The following is a 19,895-nucleotide window of genomic DNA, read 5'->3' on the forward strand; positions in this document are numbered from 1 at the left end:
TTTATGTTGAAAAACAGAAAACTACTTGGGAAAAACAAGACATAAGTGAGTCAGAAGCAACAGTTTATACCATTGTACAACTCAGAAGGAAACTCACACAGATTAGCAGGGTGTCTAATGCAGGCCAGGAAGCTTTTAGAGCTCTAAGATAAGGGGAAAGAAATCAGGCTTGCAGCCGGGGATGAGATAGAAGGGTACCTGCCTCCTGGGACAGGCCTTACATTCCAGCTCCTTATGCTTCAACAACTCCTGTTGCTGCTGCTGCTGCTGCTGCTGCGTCGCTTCAGTCGTGTCCGACTCTGTGCGACCCCACAGACAGCAGCCCACCAGGCTCCCCCGTCCCTGGGATTCTCCAGGCAAGAACACTGGAGTAGGTTGCTATTTCCTTCTCCAATGCAGAAAAGTGAAAAGTAAAAGTGAAGTCGCTCAGTCGTGTCCAACTCTTAGCGACCCCATGGACTGCAGCCCACCAGGCTCCTCCGTCCATGGGATTTTCCAGGCAAGAGTACTGGAGTGGGGTGCCATAGTAGCCTGTTATTTATTCTCCCTGACTCTCCAGTTGCTGTTGGAAGTGAAGTTGAGTAGATGGGAAAGTTAAAGAAGAGGGAAGAGAATGAGGAAGCATGAGGACAGCGGTGTTAGGCAGATCTGGCTTTACAGTTTACAACCTATACAATTGCACAGAATCTGACACTTAGAGGCATAAAACTTGGTTTAACTCAGCTGTCACTGTCTTAAAATTCCTTATAATTTTATCTTTGAAGTTGGGTTTTGTAAGTGAAGTCCACTGGGACAATGAAGCATGCGTGTGAGCAGAGAAGAGCCACAGATTCTTCAGTCTGCAGTTCTTAGAGATGCTCCAGGGCACAAAACTCCAGTAGACTCTTGTGTGGGAGTCCAGTAAAGCTCAGACCGAGTACAAGGTAAGTGTGTTATACCTACAACTGAGTGATCATGGACATAGGGGAGGAAGAGAGACCAGGCTTTTCTTTCAAACCAAATCTTGCTTCAAATGCAGAAGGCGGTGATGCTGTAAGAAACACAAAGGGTCAAGGATTCCTATCAGATCCTTTGTTACTCATGTTGCTTCTCTGTATTATTTGATCCCGTATGCTGAAAATGATGACACAGAAGGAAAGAAAAAGATAGGGCTACTGGTAATATTAAAATGATCAGTAGATCTGTGTTAGTTTCCATTTTTCTTTACTCAGAACAACACTAAAGAGAAAACTAAAAACATCATGAAAAATCAAGATAGATTACTGAAAAAGGAAAAGCTTCCTATTTTAGTACATTTTTGTGTGCATAAGTCTGTGCTCAGTCGCTAAGTCATGTCTGACTCTTTGCAATCCCATGGACTGAAACTCACCAGGCTCCTTGTCCGAGATTTCCCAGGCAAGAATACTGGAGTGGGTTGCCACTTGCTACTCCAGGGGATTTTCCCAACCCAGGGATCAAACCCAAGTCTTTTGCATTGGCAGGCGGATTCTTTACCACTGAGCTACCTGGGAGGCCTTTTAGTATATTTACCAGCCCTTAATTTCCTGCCTTTTGGACAAGAGGCCTTGCATTTTCCTCTTGCACTGCTGATGCTGCTGCTAAGTTGCTTCAGTTGTGTCCGACTCTGTGCGACCCCATAGACGGCAGCCCACCAGGCTCCCCCATCCCTGGGATTCTCCAGGCAAGAACACTGGAGTGGGTTGCCATTTCCTTCTCCAATGCATGAAAGTGAAAAGTGAAAGTGAAGTCGCTCAGTCGTGTCTGACTCTTTACAACTGGGTCCTGCAATTATGTTGCCAGTCCTGGTGATAGGAAAGAGCAAAGGGATGGGATAGGATGCTAAATTCTAAGTCCCAAAGGTGCTGGGGTGGAATTTGATGTGCAGAGGATAGATTAGGTTCAGCACTTGTGGAAGTGTCTTCTCTACACTAAATAGTTTTGGGAAATTTAAAATCTGTGGGGCTATGTTTGTCTCTTGTGACTTTTTTTTATCTTGTTCTATTGTCATTTTGTTTTCTGTTTGATGCTTTTTTTTCCAACTGATATGATTAGTCATATCAAACTGTAAGCATGCAAAATTCAAAAGTAACACTTGAGATTCTTATCTAAACATGTGAATAGGCTTGTCAGAGGTAAAATTTAATAACTACATACACAGACTTCTGAATGACTGTGACTTTTATGAAATATGAGGGGGATTATTGTTGTCCTTTCCTTTATTCTCCAAACGGAAAGGACCATGGAACTTTTTAGATGGTAAAGTTTTATGATTTATGCCTTCTAAACACAGACAGTGAAAACTAGGAGTCCTAACCACTAGAGCACCAGGGAATTCTCTCTATAAATATTTTTTGAATGAGGAAGAATAACAGACAAGAAGAAAGGTACTTCGGCTCAGATTTTTCCAGAAGGTGAGAATCATAGGCATGCATATTGGCTTTGACAGGCTTTACCCAAGTGTTGGTGCCAGAGGTGTTTGCCTCTTCAGAACTGAGAGGCCACCAAGAGGGGTGCTGCACAATGATGAACGCACATATTACAGAAATATAAAATAAGCCTAAAGCTCCATGGATATTCAGTTGAGGAATTAATCTAATTTTGGTCCATTGGGAGTGGTGACTAGACAATCAGGAAGTCTCCATGAAAGGGGCTTCCCTGGTGGCTCAAAGGTAAAGAATCCGCCTGCCAATGCAGAAGACTCAGGAGATGCAAATTCAATCCCTGGGTGGGGAAGATCCCCTGGAGGAGGAAATGGCAACCCACTCCAGTATTCTTGCCCAGAGAATCCCATGGACAGAGGAGCCTGGAGGGCTACAGGCCATGAGGTCACAGAGTCAGACACAACTGAGCACACACACAAGTAAACCCTGGCATGACCTTAAAGAAAACAAATGTTACTGGCGGTACATGTGCTTCTCACCCCAGATTATTTTTGTTGTCCCTTGGAATATTTGGGCATCTGACAGATGTCAGCAGACCTGGTTTCTCATCTCTGATTCCCATGCTGAATAACTGAGGGTTGCAATAAAGCTTCTAAATCTCTCAGGGTCTTCATTTCCTCATCTATAAATTAAGCATTTGGAGAAGCAAGACTGTATCAGTCAGATTGGATTAGATTGTGCTGCAATAGCGAACAACCCTGAACAGCCTCCAGGGGTTAGTAGGTTTTGTTCATGGTATCATCCAAGTGGTGTTTGCTATATCACTCTCAAAGATACTTTCTCTCAAGGGGGTCAACATACCTGCTGCCTCTGTCTTCTCACTGTGCTGTAAAATTCTTCTCTGGCTCCTGGAGAGCTGGGAGCTGACAACATCTGATATTTGGTGAAGACTTTTTTTTCCCGGTTGATGAAGTTATCCACTAAGTCAGCACAGTAAGTAACCCACTGGGCAACGCAGCCCAGCGGTTAGAGCACTGTCACCTGCCCACCGTGTGACTTTGGACACATTATTCAACCTCTGTGTGTTACCATAAGGATTAAATGACTTATCAATGAAAATTGTTTGGAATAATGCCAACAAACACAGAGTAAGTGCTCAGGTAACATGAGAAATAATTTACAGGAATTGAGCTGTTGCTATAAGAGCTTCACAGTTTCACAGGACTCTAGACATCTATTGCAATTAAGTTAATTTAGCCCCAGAAGAATTTGAGAAAAATAGGTCTCAGAGATGGGGGTTTCCTTTCAACAAACATTGCTTTTTCAAGTATCAACTCCAATTCAATTTTTCAAGTTACTAATAGAATGCCATGTAATTCCACAATGAAATGAATTTATTAACATAGATAATGTGTTTGGTAATAAGACATCTTGAAGCAAAAACAGGTAATCAGTGCATATTAACAAGCACAGGGAGCAAATAACAAGAATGACTGCTTTAACAGCCTGCACAACCTTAAGCTTTTTATAAATTTTATGTGTAAGAAAGCATCACCAGTTACAAGGCAAGAGTGAAATATGATTTTTAATGGTAGATTATAATGGTGGCATTATTTGTAAAGCAAAAGCCAGGAGACAATATAAATGTCCATCAATAAAAACATTTTAAATACATTATGGACTCATCTATATGAAATCTTAAGTACCTATTTTTCAGTGAGGTAACCCTTGTGCATTGTTGATGGGACTGTAAATTGGTAGAGCCACCATAGGAAACAGTATGGGATCCAACAATCCCACTGCTGGGAATAGATCCAAAGAAAATGAGAGCCCTAACGAGAAAAGATACCTGCGTCCCCATGCTCACAGCAGCATGATTTATAATTGCCAAGACGTAGATGGATAAATGGATAAAGAGGGTGTGGTGTGTATATACAATGGAATATTATTCAGCCAGGAAAAAAAAACATAAGGAAATCCTACCACTTTGCAACAATATGAAAGGGCTTTGAAGGTATTTTGCTAAGTGAAATAAGTTAAACAGAGAAAGACAAATACTGTATGATCTTACTCATATATGGAATCTAGAACAATAACCAAACTCATATAAAAAGAGATCAGACTTGTGGTTACCAGAGACAGAGGGTGGGGGAAAGGGGACTGGTGGAAGGTGGTCAAAAATCCAAACTTCCAGTTATGAGATACATAAGTGGTAGAGATGTCACGTACAATATGATGACTACAGCTGACACTATGGTATGATATATAGGAAAGATGTTAAAAGACTACATTCTAAGTGTTCTCTTCAGGAGGAGAGATTTTTTTCCTCTTTTCGTCTTTCTTTCCTTTTCAGTGTAGTTATATGAGAAGATGGATGTTAGCTGAACCCATAATATATGTAAATCAAATCATCATGCTTATAAACTATTATATATAAAATAGATAAACAATAAGGTCCCACTGTATAGCACAGGGAACTACATTCAATATCTTGTAATAAACCATAATGGAAAAGAATAGGCTTCCCTGGTGGCTCAGTTGGTAAAGAGTCTGCCTGCAACACAGGTTCGATCCCTGGGTAGGGAAGATACCCTGGAGAAGGAAATGGCAACCCACTTCAGTATTCTTGCCGGGAGAATTCCATGGACAGAGGAGACTGGTGGGCTACAGTCCATGGGGGTCACAAAATCGAACAGCTGAGTGACTAACACTTTGATTTTGCTGTACACCAGAAACTAACACAACACTGTAAATCAAACATACTTCAATAAAAAATCATCAATATGTATGCCTTGAACTTATATAGAGACTAAGGTTGATTATTTCTTAACAAAACTTGAAAAAAGTGGAAAAAAGAATTAACTGCCCAGTAGGCACTGATTCTCTGAATTGACAAACCCCTGTGTAGGCTGTTCTCCTCACCTCTGTCTTCAGTTCTCTTGGCTGCTTCCTGGTGCATCATACTTTTGTCCTCCAAGCTTATTCTACTCAAGGACCCTGCTCTCAGCCTCTCCCAGGAAGCTCTGAAGACAAGTCTTTGCTGCCAGCCACAAGCCTCTTTTTTAATTTCCAGCCGCCCTTCTTATAAAGCACCAAGCTCACTTCCAGAACTTTCCTCTCATCAAATTATATATAAAATAGATAAACTATTGATGAAATGCTTAAATGAATGATGAAAGCTTCTGCATGGAAGAACCAAGATGAAAGATTCCTTTTAACTCTATGACCCCCTCACTCCCAGAACACAGGATCCATAAAATAGATGGGAGAAAAATCAGACTCAACCATCACATTATTTTAAATAAATCTACAGTTTATGATGACACATAACAAAACCTTATTGTAGCAAAAACAAACACTGCTTCTTTCCTGCATTATCTGTTTGTTATGGGGAATGCATCGATGCTTTTATGGATGATGCCAATCAAATAAAATTATGTAGAGCAGCCTAGGGAGAGTTACCAGAGGAGAGAGTTCAGTCTGAACAAAGGTACCTCTAGAGGAAACAGCTGGCACATGCAGATTTCAAGTGTGTATTTATTCCAAATGTAGATGAGGTGAATGCATCTCAGTGTATGTCCATTTAATGCAAGTATATTCAACACTATGTCCTTGAGTAAAAGAAAAAGAGGACCCATGACCAAAAGAGATGAGAGAATCCCTGCATTTGTGCTGTTTCTCTCCTTCAACCTAGAGTTCAGCCTCCACTACCAGAGCCAAGTGCAAAATGAAGCAAAAGAATTTCAATTTCAGGCTTTAAGCTTCCCATGGCTCGGTATCCTGGTGAGCCAAGAGGCTCTTGTGGCTATTTTGAGCTTATATATTTGTCCTTTGTGGGATGAACTGCTTATGAAAATAAATGGCTGGCATTAGCCACGATATTTAGTAAAAAATGTCATAAAACTCCAGGTTTATACATCAGATATTATAAAAAGAGATCACTATCCAGGACTTTTAAGTGTCAAAATGACATTCCTTGCAAAGAAGAAGATATCTGAGCAGTCAAAGGAAACACACACACATATAACACACATATATACATTTATTTTCACAAAGACAGGTTCAGAGATAGAATGAAGCTGAGTTAGGAAAAAAGACAAGCCAGATCATAATAATGAATCAAGAAGAAAGTCCCACCTACCTGGTTACTGCCCGGGTGCAGATGGTAACAAGGAAACAGCCAGCCACGATCATCCAGCCCCAGCCTCCATCGGGAGGGGAGGTAGACCGAGCTCTCTTTACTTTAGCCATGCTTTCAATTCCTCTTTCTTCTTTTCCAAGTTACTCCAACAGCCCAGTTATTGTCTTGGAAGGGTTTGCCGTCCAGTGACTTCCTGTTGGCATTCAAGATTGGCATAGAGTGCTACCTGGCACATGGGTTATTGGCCATCTAAAATAAAAAATCAGGACATATTTGTATTTCATTGCCATATCCAAAGATAGTTCTTCACTTGCTGAAAATGATTATCACCTTTCTCTTAAATATGAGTATTTGTGACTATGAAAACTGGACAGCAGCAGAGACAATTAGTTCTTCTTGGAACCCATCCCTCATCTTCTTTTTAATAACAGATCCTCTCAACTTTCAAGTCAAGTCTAGGATGGCTGTTTAAACTATTTTCCATACCTTGAAGGTAGATGTGGCAACGTGGTTTAGTTAGACTAAAGGGATGTGAGCAAAATAATACATGCCACTTCTGGTTCCTCAGCTCAAAGGCAAAGGATGTCTCAAGACACACACCACCTCCTTTCCCACAGACCGGAACATGCATGAGGAGTTGAGACAGCTCCAACCATACATGCCTGAACATTGCCCTGGGGGCTGGCAGAGCTACCGGACAGGATGAGCCTGGGTTCTCAAACGACTCTGTGGGGAAGAGGTGCCTCTCCAAGTCTGGGTTTCACCTACTCACTATTATGCCAAAGGTAAATATGCCTCAGCTGTATTTGTGCTGTGCTGTGCTGAGTGGCTTCAGTTGCGCTGACTCTCTGCTACCCTGTGGACTGCAGCCCACCAGGTTCCTCTGTCCATGGGATTCTCCAGGCGAGAATACTGAATGGGTTACATGCCGGCTCGCTATGCTGGAGTCTTTCAACAGCTTAGGCTATGTCTTAATTATTATACTGAATGATTCTGACAGTAACTGCTTTGGCATTTCTGACCAAGAATGCTATAATTCTTAGATGGAAAAAACTGAAACGAGAATGAAAAATAATGAAACAGAATAGAAAGCCCAGAAACCAGTACATAATAATTCAATAAAACTAAATAAGGTAGCAAAGAGGGATGGATGGAAAAAAAAGATTATTTGCTACATCCTGTTATAACTCTCCATTTAATTTTTGACTTTCTAGATAGATCAGAATTACATGGGGAAAAAAAAGTAATTTAAAATCTAGGTGAAAATACAGGCAAACATTTATCTGATCTCTGGAAGGGAAAAGGACTCCCTGAGATGTAAAGTGATATCAACAAATTAAGGGAAACTTTTGTTGATTTGTCTAAATCAAAATTTAGCATTTATATACATTAAAACATGTAATAAATACAACCAAAAGGTAAACCATAGACTTGGGTGGGGGAGGAAATTAGCAATGCATGATTCAATATCTGCAATGTTAATTCATTAATTCATTAATTAACTACTGACACTTATGGAGTATCTAATATATGTTAGGCATTATTCTGGACACGAAGGATTCGATGGTGAGCAAGACACAAACACATCTCCTTTGGGAGATTCTAAGGCACCCCTATGGTCTCACCTCCTGCTGCTCTGTTCTTTGTGTAATCCTTTTCCTTGCATTTCCGCAGAATCTATGATTCCCTTCTCACCAGAATATGGCACATGTGATGGGACAGGTGTGATTAGTTCATGCTGAGTAAGACTCAGACTTGGGCTTCCCTGATGGCTCAGTAGTAAAGAATCCGCCTGCCAATGCAGAAGATGCAGGTTCAATCAACGGTCTGGGAAGATTCCACATGCCACAGAACAACTAAGCTCATGCTCCTGCTGCTAAGTCACTTCAGTCGTGTCCGACTCTGTGACCCCATAGACAGCAGCCCACCAGGCTCCCCCGTCCCTGGGATTCTTCAGGCAAGAACACTGGAGTGGGTTGCCATTTCCTTCTCCAATGCATGAAAGTGGAAAGTGAAAATGAAGCTGCTCAGTCATGTCTGACTCACAGTGATCCCGGGACTGCAGCCCACCAGCCTCCTCTGTCCATGGGATTTTCCAGGCAAGAGTACTGGAGTGGGGTGCCATTGCCTTCTGAACTAAGCCCATGAGCCACAACTACTGAAGCCCTTGAGCCCTAGAGCCCATGCTCTGCAACAAGAGAAGTCACTGGAATGCAGATAGAGAGTAGCCCCCACGAGCCACAACTAAAGAAAAGCCCACGCAGCAACGAAGACCCAGAAGAGTCATAAACAAATCAATAAATATTAAAAAAAATAGATGTTATATCTAGTAGTTTTTTAAAAAAAAAGCCTCACTCTTGTTAGCTGACTCGCTCTTGCTCTTTCACAGACCTTAAAAAAGGAAGCTGCCGTGTTACATGCTGCCATGGAGAGGGCCACGTGGCAGCGAACCACGTGGCATCTGAGGACAGCCCCCAAAGGCTAAAGTGACAGCAAAAAGCTAAAGTTCTCCATCCTCCAAGAGAAAGGAAATGAATGCTGCCAACATGCCAAGTGAGCTTGAAAGCAGATTTTTCCCTTGTTGAGCCTCCAGTAGAGAACACAGTCTGGCTGACACTCTGCAGCCTTGTGAGACCCTGAGCCAAGCACCCAGCTAAGCCAGGCCTGGGTTTGGTCCCATAAGAACTGTGAGATCAAGTGTTTCTTATGGTATACTTTGGCATGTCCAGTAAGCTTCTTAATTAGAATTAAGGATGAATTCTTTATGCGGCTAAATAAGAGTTTTAACAGGTGATTTTTCCATTGGATTGAGCCAATCACCAGTTTTGGGTAGAATTTTATTATGATCAACAGAAAAAATTTTAAGTAACATTAATTATATGAAACATTATGTCAAGTATGATCAAGCAGGTATTGTTTGGCAAACACAGACCATGCACCACCTGATAAATTATAGACAAACCAATTTAAATTTAAAATTTACTTTAAAATCACGACTTTCTCAGGAAAATGGCACACAGTAAAATCTTGCAAGCATGGATCTTTGAAGCTACTGGAACAAATTGACAGTCTTTGAGTTCAAAGAGCAAATGCAGAACAAAGATAAGGAGCCCAAGACAACAAGAGCGACTCCATGTAGACAGACCTCTTAAATTTGCTTGTCTTCAAGACTCAGAAGGGCCCCTCCTTCATCTTAATTGGCCATCCTGTGAATGTGGGGAGACTGACAAAGCAGATGGGGTGAACAGCTGGAGAGGATAAATCTGTCAGAAGTACCAGAAGAGCAGTATTGGTACAAATATTCAGTCTACTGATTGACAGAAAGTCAGAATTATTATCTGAAATGCTAATATTGCTAATCACTGGGCTGGGGACAGTGAAAGTGAAAAGCGAAAGTATTGTTCAGTTCAGTTCAGTTCAGTCACTCAGTCATGTCTGACTTTTTGCAACTCCATGGACTGCAGCATGCTTCCCTGTCCATCACCAATTCCCAGAGCCTATTTAAACTCATGTCTGTCTAGTTGGTGATGCCATCCAACCATCTCATCCTCTGTCATCCCCTTCTCCTCCTGCCTTCAATCTTTCCCAGCATCAGGGTCTTTTCAAATGAGGTGGTTCTTCATATCAGATGGCCAAAGTATTGGAGTTTCAGCTTCAGCATCAGTCCTTCCAATGAATATTCAAGACTGATCTCCTTTAGGATGGACTGGTTGGATCTCCTTGCAGTCCAAAGGACTGTCGAGAGTCTTCCCAACACCACAGTTCAAAAGCATCAATTATTCTGTGCTCAGCTTTCTTTATAGTCCAACTCTCACATCCATACATGACTAATGGAAAAACCACAGCTTTGACTAGATGGACCTTTGTTAGTAATGCCTCTGCTTTTTAATATGCTATCTAGGTTGGTCATAGCTTTTCTTCCAAGAAGCAAGCGTCTTTTAATTTCATGGCTGCAATCACCATCTGCACTGATTCTGGAGACCAAAAACATAAAGTATCTCACTGTTTCTGTTTCCCCATCTATTTGCCATAAAGTGATGGGACTGGATGCCATTATCTTAGTTTTCTGAATGTTGAGCTTTAAGCCAAATTTTTCACTCTTTTCTTTCCCTTTCATCAAGAGTCTCTTTAGTTCTTCTTCACTTTCTGCCATAAGGGTGGTGTCATCTGCATATCTGAGGTTATTGATATTTCTCCCAGCAATCTTGATTCCAGCTTGTGCTTCATCCAGCCCGGCATTTTGCATAATGTACTCTGAATATAATCACCGCAGATGGTGATTGCAGCCATGAAATTAATAGACGCTTACTCCTTGGAAGAAAAGTTATGACCAACCTAGATAGCATATTCAAAAGCAGAGACATTACTTTGCCAACAAAGGTTCATTTTGTCAAGGCTATGGTTCTTCCAGTGGTCATGTATGGATGTGAGAGTTGGACTATAAAGAAAGCTGAGCATGAAAGAATTGATGCTTTTGAACTGTGGTGTTGGAGAAGACTCTTGAGAGTCCCTTGGACTGCAAGGAGATCCAACCAGTCCATCCTAAAGGAGATCAGTCCTGGGTGTTCATTGGAAGGACTGATATTGAAGCTGAAACTCCAATACTTTGGCCACCTGATGCAAAGAGCTGACTCATTTGAAAAGACCCTTGATGCTGGGAAAGACTGAGGGCAGGAGAAGGGGATGACAGAGGATGAGATGTTTGGTTGGCATCACAGACTTGATGGACATAGGTTTGGGTGAACTCCAGGAGTTGGTGATGGACAGGGAGGCCTGGTGTGCTGCGGTTTATGGGGTTGCAAAGAGTCGGACATGACTGAGCAACTGAACTGAACTCTGAATATAAGTTAAATAAGCAGGGTGACAATATACAGCCTTGACGTACTCCTTTCCCGATTTGGAAATCGTGTCCAACTGTTTGTGACCCCATGGACTGTAGCCTGCCAGGCTCTTCTGTCCATGAAATTCTCCAGGTAAGAATACTGGAGTGGGTAGCTATGCCCTTCTCCAGGGGATCTTCCCCACCCAGGGATTGAACCCAGGTCTCCTGCATTGCAGGTGCATTCTTTACCATCTGAGCCATCTGGGAAGCCCCGGGCTGGGGACAGAGTCATACCCAAAACACTGGGCTAAGCGAAAACAGCATGGAAGTAGCTTTTCAGACCATTTCGATAGGCCACGCTGCTATGATGTATCGTTATAGACAGTATCTCATTTAACTTTTACAGTAACCATAGGTGTGTGTTTTAGTTGCTCAGTCATGTCCCATTCTTTGCAACCCCATGGACTGTAGTCTGCCAGGCTCCTCTGTTCATGGAATTCTCCAGGCAAGAATACTGGAGTGGGTACCCATGCCCTTCTCTGTGGGATCTCCCCCACCCAGGGATCAAACCCAGGTCTCCTGCTTTGTCGGCAGATTCCTTACCATCCGAGCCACTAGGGAAGCCCACAATAACCATAGATAGTAGGTATTATTATCCCTATTTTATATATACACCAGCTCAGACTAGAGAGAGTAAGTAATTTTCCTATTATTAACACTATCAAGCAGCAAAAGTGGGACATGAATCAGTCTTTTCCTAACAATGCCTAACACTGTTTCCACCACCTTTCATCACTCCTTGATGTAAATTCATATACACTTTTATTTAATCAAATGCAAGTAATTCTTGATGAAGGCACACCAGTAGGATAACATTAATTACAGCCTGATGTAGCTAGAAATACAGTTCTTTAAATGGTACCATTGGCATTCCTCTGGCATGCCTAAGGTCACTGACTTAATCAGCCAGGGAACTCTCCAATGTGATGATATTTGGAAATGGGGGTCTTTGGGAAATGATTAGGTCATGAGGGCCCCGCTCTTGCAGAATGGGATTAGTGCCCTTTTAAAAGAGACCCCAAAGAGCGCTTTTGTCCCTTCTGCCATATGATGTCACAGTAAAAACAGGACCCACGAAGAGGGTTCTCATCAGACCCTGAGTATGCCAGCTCCTTGATCTTGGAATTTCCAGCCTACACAACTATAAGAACTAACAATTTGTTGTTTAGGCAACCCAGTCTGTGATATTTTTGTTGTAGCAGCTGTATCAATTAAGAAACCTAAACATTCAGATTTCCAAACTGTCTTGAAAAACTTAGAGCTCTGAAGATATTGGTCTGGCATTCATCCGTGGCAGCCATCAGCGGGAGTCAAGAATGGCACTCCTCCTTTGGATAAGGCTGTACATCCGCCTCCACCCTCCCCTGACCTCCTGTGCTGCCCAGTGTCTGCGCTGTTTCACTCATGTTCAACACCTGCCGGGTCCTTGGAGGCAGTAAGAGCTTCCACTTCAGCCGGTTCTGGGTTGCTATAAATCAAAGTTTCTTTAACAGCCACATCTGAGTCGTGTTTGTGGCATGCTTTATGTCTAGCCCTCTGACACTTTCAATAGGACTAGCATTCGAGATTCTACCAACACTTGCCTACAAATGCACATGATAACTCACAAATTGGACACAATTAGGTGTCATGAAATGACAGAATCAGTTGTACAAGTGAAAAAGCCAGAGCTTAGAAACATCTGCCTTGGTATAATCCTAGCCTCTTCCTAGGGTTTTCCATTAAAATAGTCCCCAAGGTTAAACTGTCTTCCAATTTAAGATTATGGACCCATCTCCCCATAAATGGCCTGTGTGAGACGTCTGTGCTGCCCGACACTTGAATACTTTTGAGACAGCCAGTGCAACGCAACAGCCCTTTGGAAAGCAACATAGTGCAACATATCAAGAATTAGAAAGTTATTCATGTTCCTTGAAGAGTAATCTCAGTTCTGGGAAGTTAGCCTAAAAAAGCAACTCAAGAGAAGCTAAACACTATGAGGAAAAAACAATAGCTGTGCTTTGAATAACATGTAAAACCAAAACAACGTAAATGCTTGACAACTGGGAAGTGTCTGGAGAATCATGACATATGAAACAAATGGGACAGTAGACAATGCTTTAAATTATAAACAAAAAGATGATCCTGTAATATGGGAAACATTTATGATACAATGTTAAAACAAAAAGAGGACTCTAGAATTGTGTGTACAATGTGAGGTAAGCCATGCAGAATTTCTATAAGGGTTGTATACTTGTAAGTGTCATATGGAGTGGGAAGACTATACAGAAATATAGCAGGATGGTATAATTAAGTTGGGCTTCCCTGGTGGCTCAGCTGGTAAAGAATCCACCTGCAATGTGGGAGACCTGGGTTCAATCCCTGGGTTGGGAAGATCCCCTGGAGAAGGGAAAGGCTACCCACTCCAGTATTCTGGCCTGGAGAATTCCATGGACTGTATAGTCCATGGGGTACTGATTAATTTTTAAAACTGCATTTAATACCATAATATATATAATTTTCTGAAATAAATATTTCAGGTTACTCCTGCAGTGTAAATATGAACACAAAAATCTCTTTTGTATAGTTTCTCTAGGACTAAAAATAATGTATCATTTATTGATGCTGTACATTAAAAATTAGGTGATTATCTCGTAAAAGACACAAGGAAGGTAACAGCCCCTGGCAAAATAAAATGTCCTGTTTCCTTCCAAAGATATTAAACATCATTAATTTTTACTTTGCCTCTGCTATCCCCAGATGATTCCATTTTCATTTGTTTCAATTAGACATCCTCTCTTTGGTGTTCCCACATTTTGTAAGTTAAGAACTAACTGGTGCTGCTGCTGCTGCTACGTTGCTTCAGTCATGTCCGACTCTGTGCAACTCCATAGACAGAAGCCAACCAGGATCCCCCGTCCCTGGGGTTCTCCAGGCAAGAACACTGGGTTGCCAGTTCCTTCTCCAATGCATGAAAGTGAAAAGTGAAAGTGAAGTCGCTCAGTCGCGTCTGACTCTTAGCGACCCCATAGACTGCAGCCTACCAGGCTCCTCCGCCCATGGGATTTTCCAGGCAAGAGTACTGGAGTGGGGTGCCATTGCCTTCTCCAACTAACTGGTGAGTGTCTCTCTAAAAATATAATTGCATAAATCCAAATTAAAAGGTAAACAACAGTATAGTAAGCAAAGGTCTGCTGATTAGAGTCAAGCTGGGCAAAACCACAGACCACGGAACCTCCTCACAGGGTTCCAGGGTGGGAAGAAAGGACCTCTCTGAGAGCATCAGTATGCGAGACTATTAATAGTTCCTCATGAATAGTCACTCTGGAGCCTCACAAGTCTCAGAGATGGGCACAATTTTCCCTCTTCCACGAGGATGAAACCGAAGATCACAGAAGCAAAGGCACTCACCTGACAACACCGTATGAATTGAAATGCAGATAAGGAACTCTGGTAGAGTTTAGATAGCGCACTCGCCCATCTGCCCTCCAGACTTCAAAACTGTTATTGGGCATTTGTGTCAACAAGCTTGACACGGTAAAGCTTAAGCACTCGTTCATGTGAGTGAGTGACCGAGACCAAAGGAAGTGGGGGGGGGGGGGGTGGGTTGAGGAGAGAGGTTAACCACAGGGTTAACTCAGGAGTATGCAGCTGCTCACAAAACAACACGTGAGTCTCCTTCAAAACAAGTCATGTAATAGATTTATATGTATTCAGAAGAGATGCACAGGTTAAACAAAGCTAATCTAGTTTCCTAGACACTTTGGAGCAGTCTGTGGTTCCCCTGGAATATTAGCCTGAGCTTCTTGTAAATAATTAACCCACCTGATATGACACAAATATAATGGAAACATCTTTATTGAGTTAAGAGCATACCTAAAACTATAGGCAAAGAAAGTACATTTCCATCAGGCCATTCTGCATTCTCCCAAGCAGCCTTCCATTTATTTCATTTTAACATTCAACCACTAAAATATAATTGCATTCTGCATTTCATTCTGGCTTCAGGAAAAAAAAAATTGAAACAAAAGAGGCTCTGTATCATGATGTTCTTCTAAGTGAACGTGAAAGTGAAGTCGCTCAGTCGTGTCTGACTCTTAGCGACCCCATGGACTACAGCCCACCAGGCCCTCCGTCCATGGGATTTTCCAGGCAAGAGTACTGGAGTGGGATGCCATGGGATATATGTTCCATTTCACTTTGTCCCCTTTACTTTCAAAAATCTACTCATTTGCAAAGAATTCTTGCTAACAGTCAATCACTTTCAAATAAAGCACTCCATTTGTCAGGCAAATCTGTCACGTTGCCCTCCATAAAGTTTTCTGAAGTGATCTCTTCTATCACTAGAAAAACTGCACATCTTATAGTTAGAGAGAAAAGGCCCTTGTTTGGGTAGGCTTCCAACACTGTCTTTCCGTTATTCTTCCCTCCTCAATCCCTTCTTATTTCCAGTGTCTTAACTTTCAGTAGTATCCGTACTTTTTAAATTGGTTTGCTGCCTTAAGAGAGGTAAAGGTGAGGCAGAAAGATACCAAGAGTGGGACTCGAGGCCACTGGGTCTGAGTGACACTACTTAGTTGCATGACACTGGGTGATATCACTTCCTGTCACTGGTCCCTAATCCATAAAAACAAGCCATCAAATTACTGATGTCAGACTTTAAACCAGTTGGCTGATTGTTAAGTGTCTCTCCCCCAATATCTAACATACCTGGTAGACGATGCTTATTGTTTTTTTACTGTGGAAAACAAGGAAATGGATTCCATCCAAAATAAATCCACCTGTAAACTAGAAGTCACAGGAGTGTGTTGCAGGGGAAGTTCCCACCACACAGAAAGGGAGAGTAGAAGCCTATGCCAAGAAAGGAAGCGGAATATTTTTTTTTTTTGCCACTATGAGTGGCATGTGGACCTTCCCCGGTGCGTGTGTGTGAACGGTCACTTGTGTCTGACTCTTTGTGACCCTGTGGATTGGGCCCACCAGACTCCTCTGTCCATGGAATTTTCCAAGCAAAAATACGGGAGTGGGCTGCCATTTCCTACTTCAGGGGATCTTCCCGACCCAGGGATTGAACCTGTGTCTTTGCGTGCCCTATGTTGGCAGGCATTCTTTTTCATTGTACCACCTGGGAAGACCATGGAACTTCCTGGACCAGGGATCAAATCTGCCACCCTCGATAGTGGAAGTGCAGACTCTTAACCACTGGACCAGTAGGGAAGTCCTGAAAGAGGTTACTCTAAATGTGAAAACCTGTTAGAAACTTTTTTAGATTGAGGTATAATTTACATACAGTAAAACACAACCATTTTACATCTACATTTTGATGACATTTGACAAATGTACACACTCATGTAACCACACCACCATAATCAAGATATAGAACACTTTCATCACCCCAAACATTTTTTCATGCTCCTTTGCAGTCAGTCTCCACCAACCTCAGCATTGCATTACCACAGGTTTGCTCTCTGTTGATAAAGATGAGTTTTGCCAGTCAATATTTTCATAAATATGGAATCACACAATATGGACTATTTTGCTTCTGGCTTCTTTCGCTTATGATAATATTTTGAGATTTATTCATGTTGCTGTGCATATATGCACCTGATTCATTTTGTATTGTGAACAGTAATCTGTTTTATGAATATATTACAGTTTATTTATCTGTTGATGGACATTAGGGCTGTTTTCAATTTTAGACCATCATGAATAAAGTGTCTGTGAGCATCTGTATACAAGTCCTTTGTGGACACATGTTTTAATTTTCTTGAGTAAATACCTAGGAATGAAATTGCTGAGTCATATTGTAAGTGTATACTTAAACTTAGAAGAAACTGCCAAACACATAGCTGTGTGATATTACCAGTAATATATTAGAGCTCTGAGGAGGGCATGACAACTCACTCCAGTACTCCCACCTGGAAAATCCCGTGCTCCCAGAGGAGCCGTGGGGTCACAAAGAGTCAGACATGACTGAGGTGACTCAGCACAGCACACGTATTAGAACTCCAGTGTGTAATGCAGTTTCAGTGTAGCTTTAATTTGTACTTTCCCGACTACTCATGATGTTAACCATCTTTTATTAACTATTTATATATCTTTTTTTGTGATGTTTCTGTTCAAACAGCATGCTCATTTTTAATTGGGTTTTTATCTTCTTATTGAGATACAAGAATTATTTATATAGTCTAGATATAAGTCTTTTGTAGATATTTGTATTACAAATATTTTTTATTATCTGTCAGGAAGCATTTAACAGGAGGCTTCCTGTGTGCTGTTTTGGATCTGTCAGGAATTCTCTGTTCCTTATTAATTCCTGAATACCCAGGAATTAAGAGGCGAGGCAAGCCTCTCCCGGGGGCTGAGGAATCCGAGCATTTCCTTCATTAGTGTCTCTATATGGTGATAAGTATCCTCTTCCTTCTTATGAACCATACGGTAAAAGTGACTGTTTATGACTCTCTCTCTTTAATATGGATCACCTATGTTTTGTAAGTCTTGAATTTTAATCTTTATCTTTGCTGAGAATAACTACCTTGTAAGACAGTATATATGCCCACACCATGTTGATGAAAACACCTTTGCTCCATCAGAGCTCTGGTCCCCGTGTCTTTCTTTCTCTCTCTCTCTCTCTCTCTCTCTCTCCCTCTCTTTTTCAGGCTGATCCCCTGGAGCGCAGAGGCTCTCTGAGTTCACTTTCCTGCCCGGGCTTCTAAGACCCTCTTGAGAAGGCGCTCTGCACCTTCACCCCATCGAGAGGGCGCCTGAGGCCTTCGTGAACAGAGCAAGCCCCGTGTAGGGGCTTTATTGGCTTTCTGCGTAAACCAAGGAATATCAGCCTCTTTCTATCCTTTACTTTCTTATCGTCGACTCCAGACCACCAGGTTCCAGTCCATTAAAGGACCTCAACACTTATTCTGTGGCTTCCCCATTAATTTCTCAATGGTGCAGTTTTGAAGAGCAGAAACTATTACTTTTGGTGAACTGAAATTTATTATTTTTTCTTTTTAGCCAAGTACATTTCTATATATTAGTAGCTGTTGCTGAAACTCAGCCTCCATTCACCCGTGCCAAATAGAAACACAGGAGTGGGGTTTTAGGTTAAATAGAAAAGAATAGCTCTTATTGTTTTGCCAGGCAAAGGGCAGCACAGTAGGCTAATGCCCTCAAGACTATGTGTCCCACCCTGGAGGGGGCAGTGAGGAGTCTTATAGTGTTCAAGGAGCAGAGCAGGATCAACTTGTGGACAATTCTCGGATTGGTTGGCATCATGGTGAAGTTTCGAACATCATCAACCTTCTAGTTTCAAACAATCTAGGTCAATCTGGCCTGGTGGCCAGCAATTTTCATCTGGTGGGGGTCTGCTTCCTGTAAAACAACTTAGGAATGTGTGCCAGCCCTTTATCTACATAATTTGATGATTCTGTTATGTGGTGGATTTACAGTCTAAATTGTTACCAGTTTCCCAGCCCAACAGCTATTCTTTGTTTCTGCATCTTTACATGTACCAATCATTAAATCTTGAGTCAGTATTTTGCTTCAAGGACATGGGGGCTTGTATACAATTTTAGAGTGAACAATTAGAAATTGGAATTTTAAAGTATTGCCTTACATTATATTTCATCAAAAGCCATGAGATGCCTAGGAATAATTTTAACAAATGTATGCATTATTTGCTCATTGCTGTTGTTACGGTACAGTCGCTAAGTCATGTCTGACTCTTTGCAACACCATGAACTGCAGCATGCCAGACTTCTCTGTCCATCACTATCTCCCAGAGTTCGTTCAAACTCATGTCCATTGAGTCAGTGATGCTATCTAACCATCTCATCCTTCATCCCCTCCCTTCTCCTCTTGCCCTCAATCTTTCCCAGCATCAGGGTCTTTTCCAAAAGGTCAGCTCTTTATAACAGGTGGTCAAAGTACTGGATCTTCAGTTTCAGCATCACTCCTTCCAATGAATATTCAGGACTGATTTCCTTTAGAATTGACTGGTTGGATCTCCTTGCAGTCCAAGGGATTCTCAAAAGTCTTCTCTAACACCACAGTTCAAAAGCATCAGTTCTTCAGAGCTCAGCTTTCTTTATGGTCCAGCTCTCACATGACTACTGGAAAAACAATAGCTTTGACTAGACAGACCTTTGTTGGCAAAGTAATATCTCTGCTTTTTAATACACTGTTTAGGTTTGTCATAGCTTTTCTTCCAAGGAGCAAGCATCTTTTAATTTCATGGCTGCTGTCATGGTTCACAGTGATTTTGGAGCCCAAGAAAAGAAAATCCGTCACTGTTTCCACTTTTTCCCTATTTGCCATGAAGTGATGAGACAAGATGCTATGATCTTAGTTTTTTGAATGTTGCATTTTAAGCCAGTGTTTTCACTCTCTTTCACCCTCATCAAGGAGCTCTTCAGTTCCTCTTTGCTTTCTGCCTTTAGAGTTGTATCATCTGCATATCTGAGGTTGTTGATATTTCTCCCTGCAATCTTGATTCCAGCTTATGAGTCATCCAGTC

General features: G+C 41.7%; 1 protein-coding gene across 8 annotated transcripts in view; it reads right to left on the reverse strand.

The window, feature by feature from the left end:
• Nucleotides 1-19,895, reverse strand: part of SLC16A12 (solute carrier family 16 member 12) — a 100,325-nt gene that overhangs the window by 15,587 nt on the left and 64,843 nt on the right. For 4 of the 8 annotated variants that reach the window (XM_044935416.2, XM_045164208.1, XM_025274253.3 and 1 more), the window contains one exon: nt 6,523-6,771. In XM_044935416.2, coding sequence (XP_044791351.1) covers nt 6,523-6,632 — 110 coding nt within the window. In that variant the 5' untranslated portion in view covers nt 6,633-6,771. Of the gene's footprint in view, nt 1-2,920; nt 3,064-6,522; nt 6,772-7,008; nt 7,027-8,147; nt 8,315-9,667; nt 9,786-19,895 lie in introns of those variants that run through there. The other 4 variants (XM_025274251.3, XM_045164207.1, XM_025274252.3 and 1 more) reach the window with 4 other exon arrangements.

This window comes from Bubalus bubalis, chromosome 23, assembly GCF_019923935.1.
Source record: "Bubalus bubalis isolate 160015118507 breed Murrah chromosome 23, NDDB_SH_1, whole genome shotgun sequence".
In the NCBI taxonomy this organism is placed as follows: domain Eukaryota; kingdom Metazoa; phylum Chordata; class Mammalia; order Artiodactyla; family Bovidae; genus Bubalus; species Bubalus bubalis.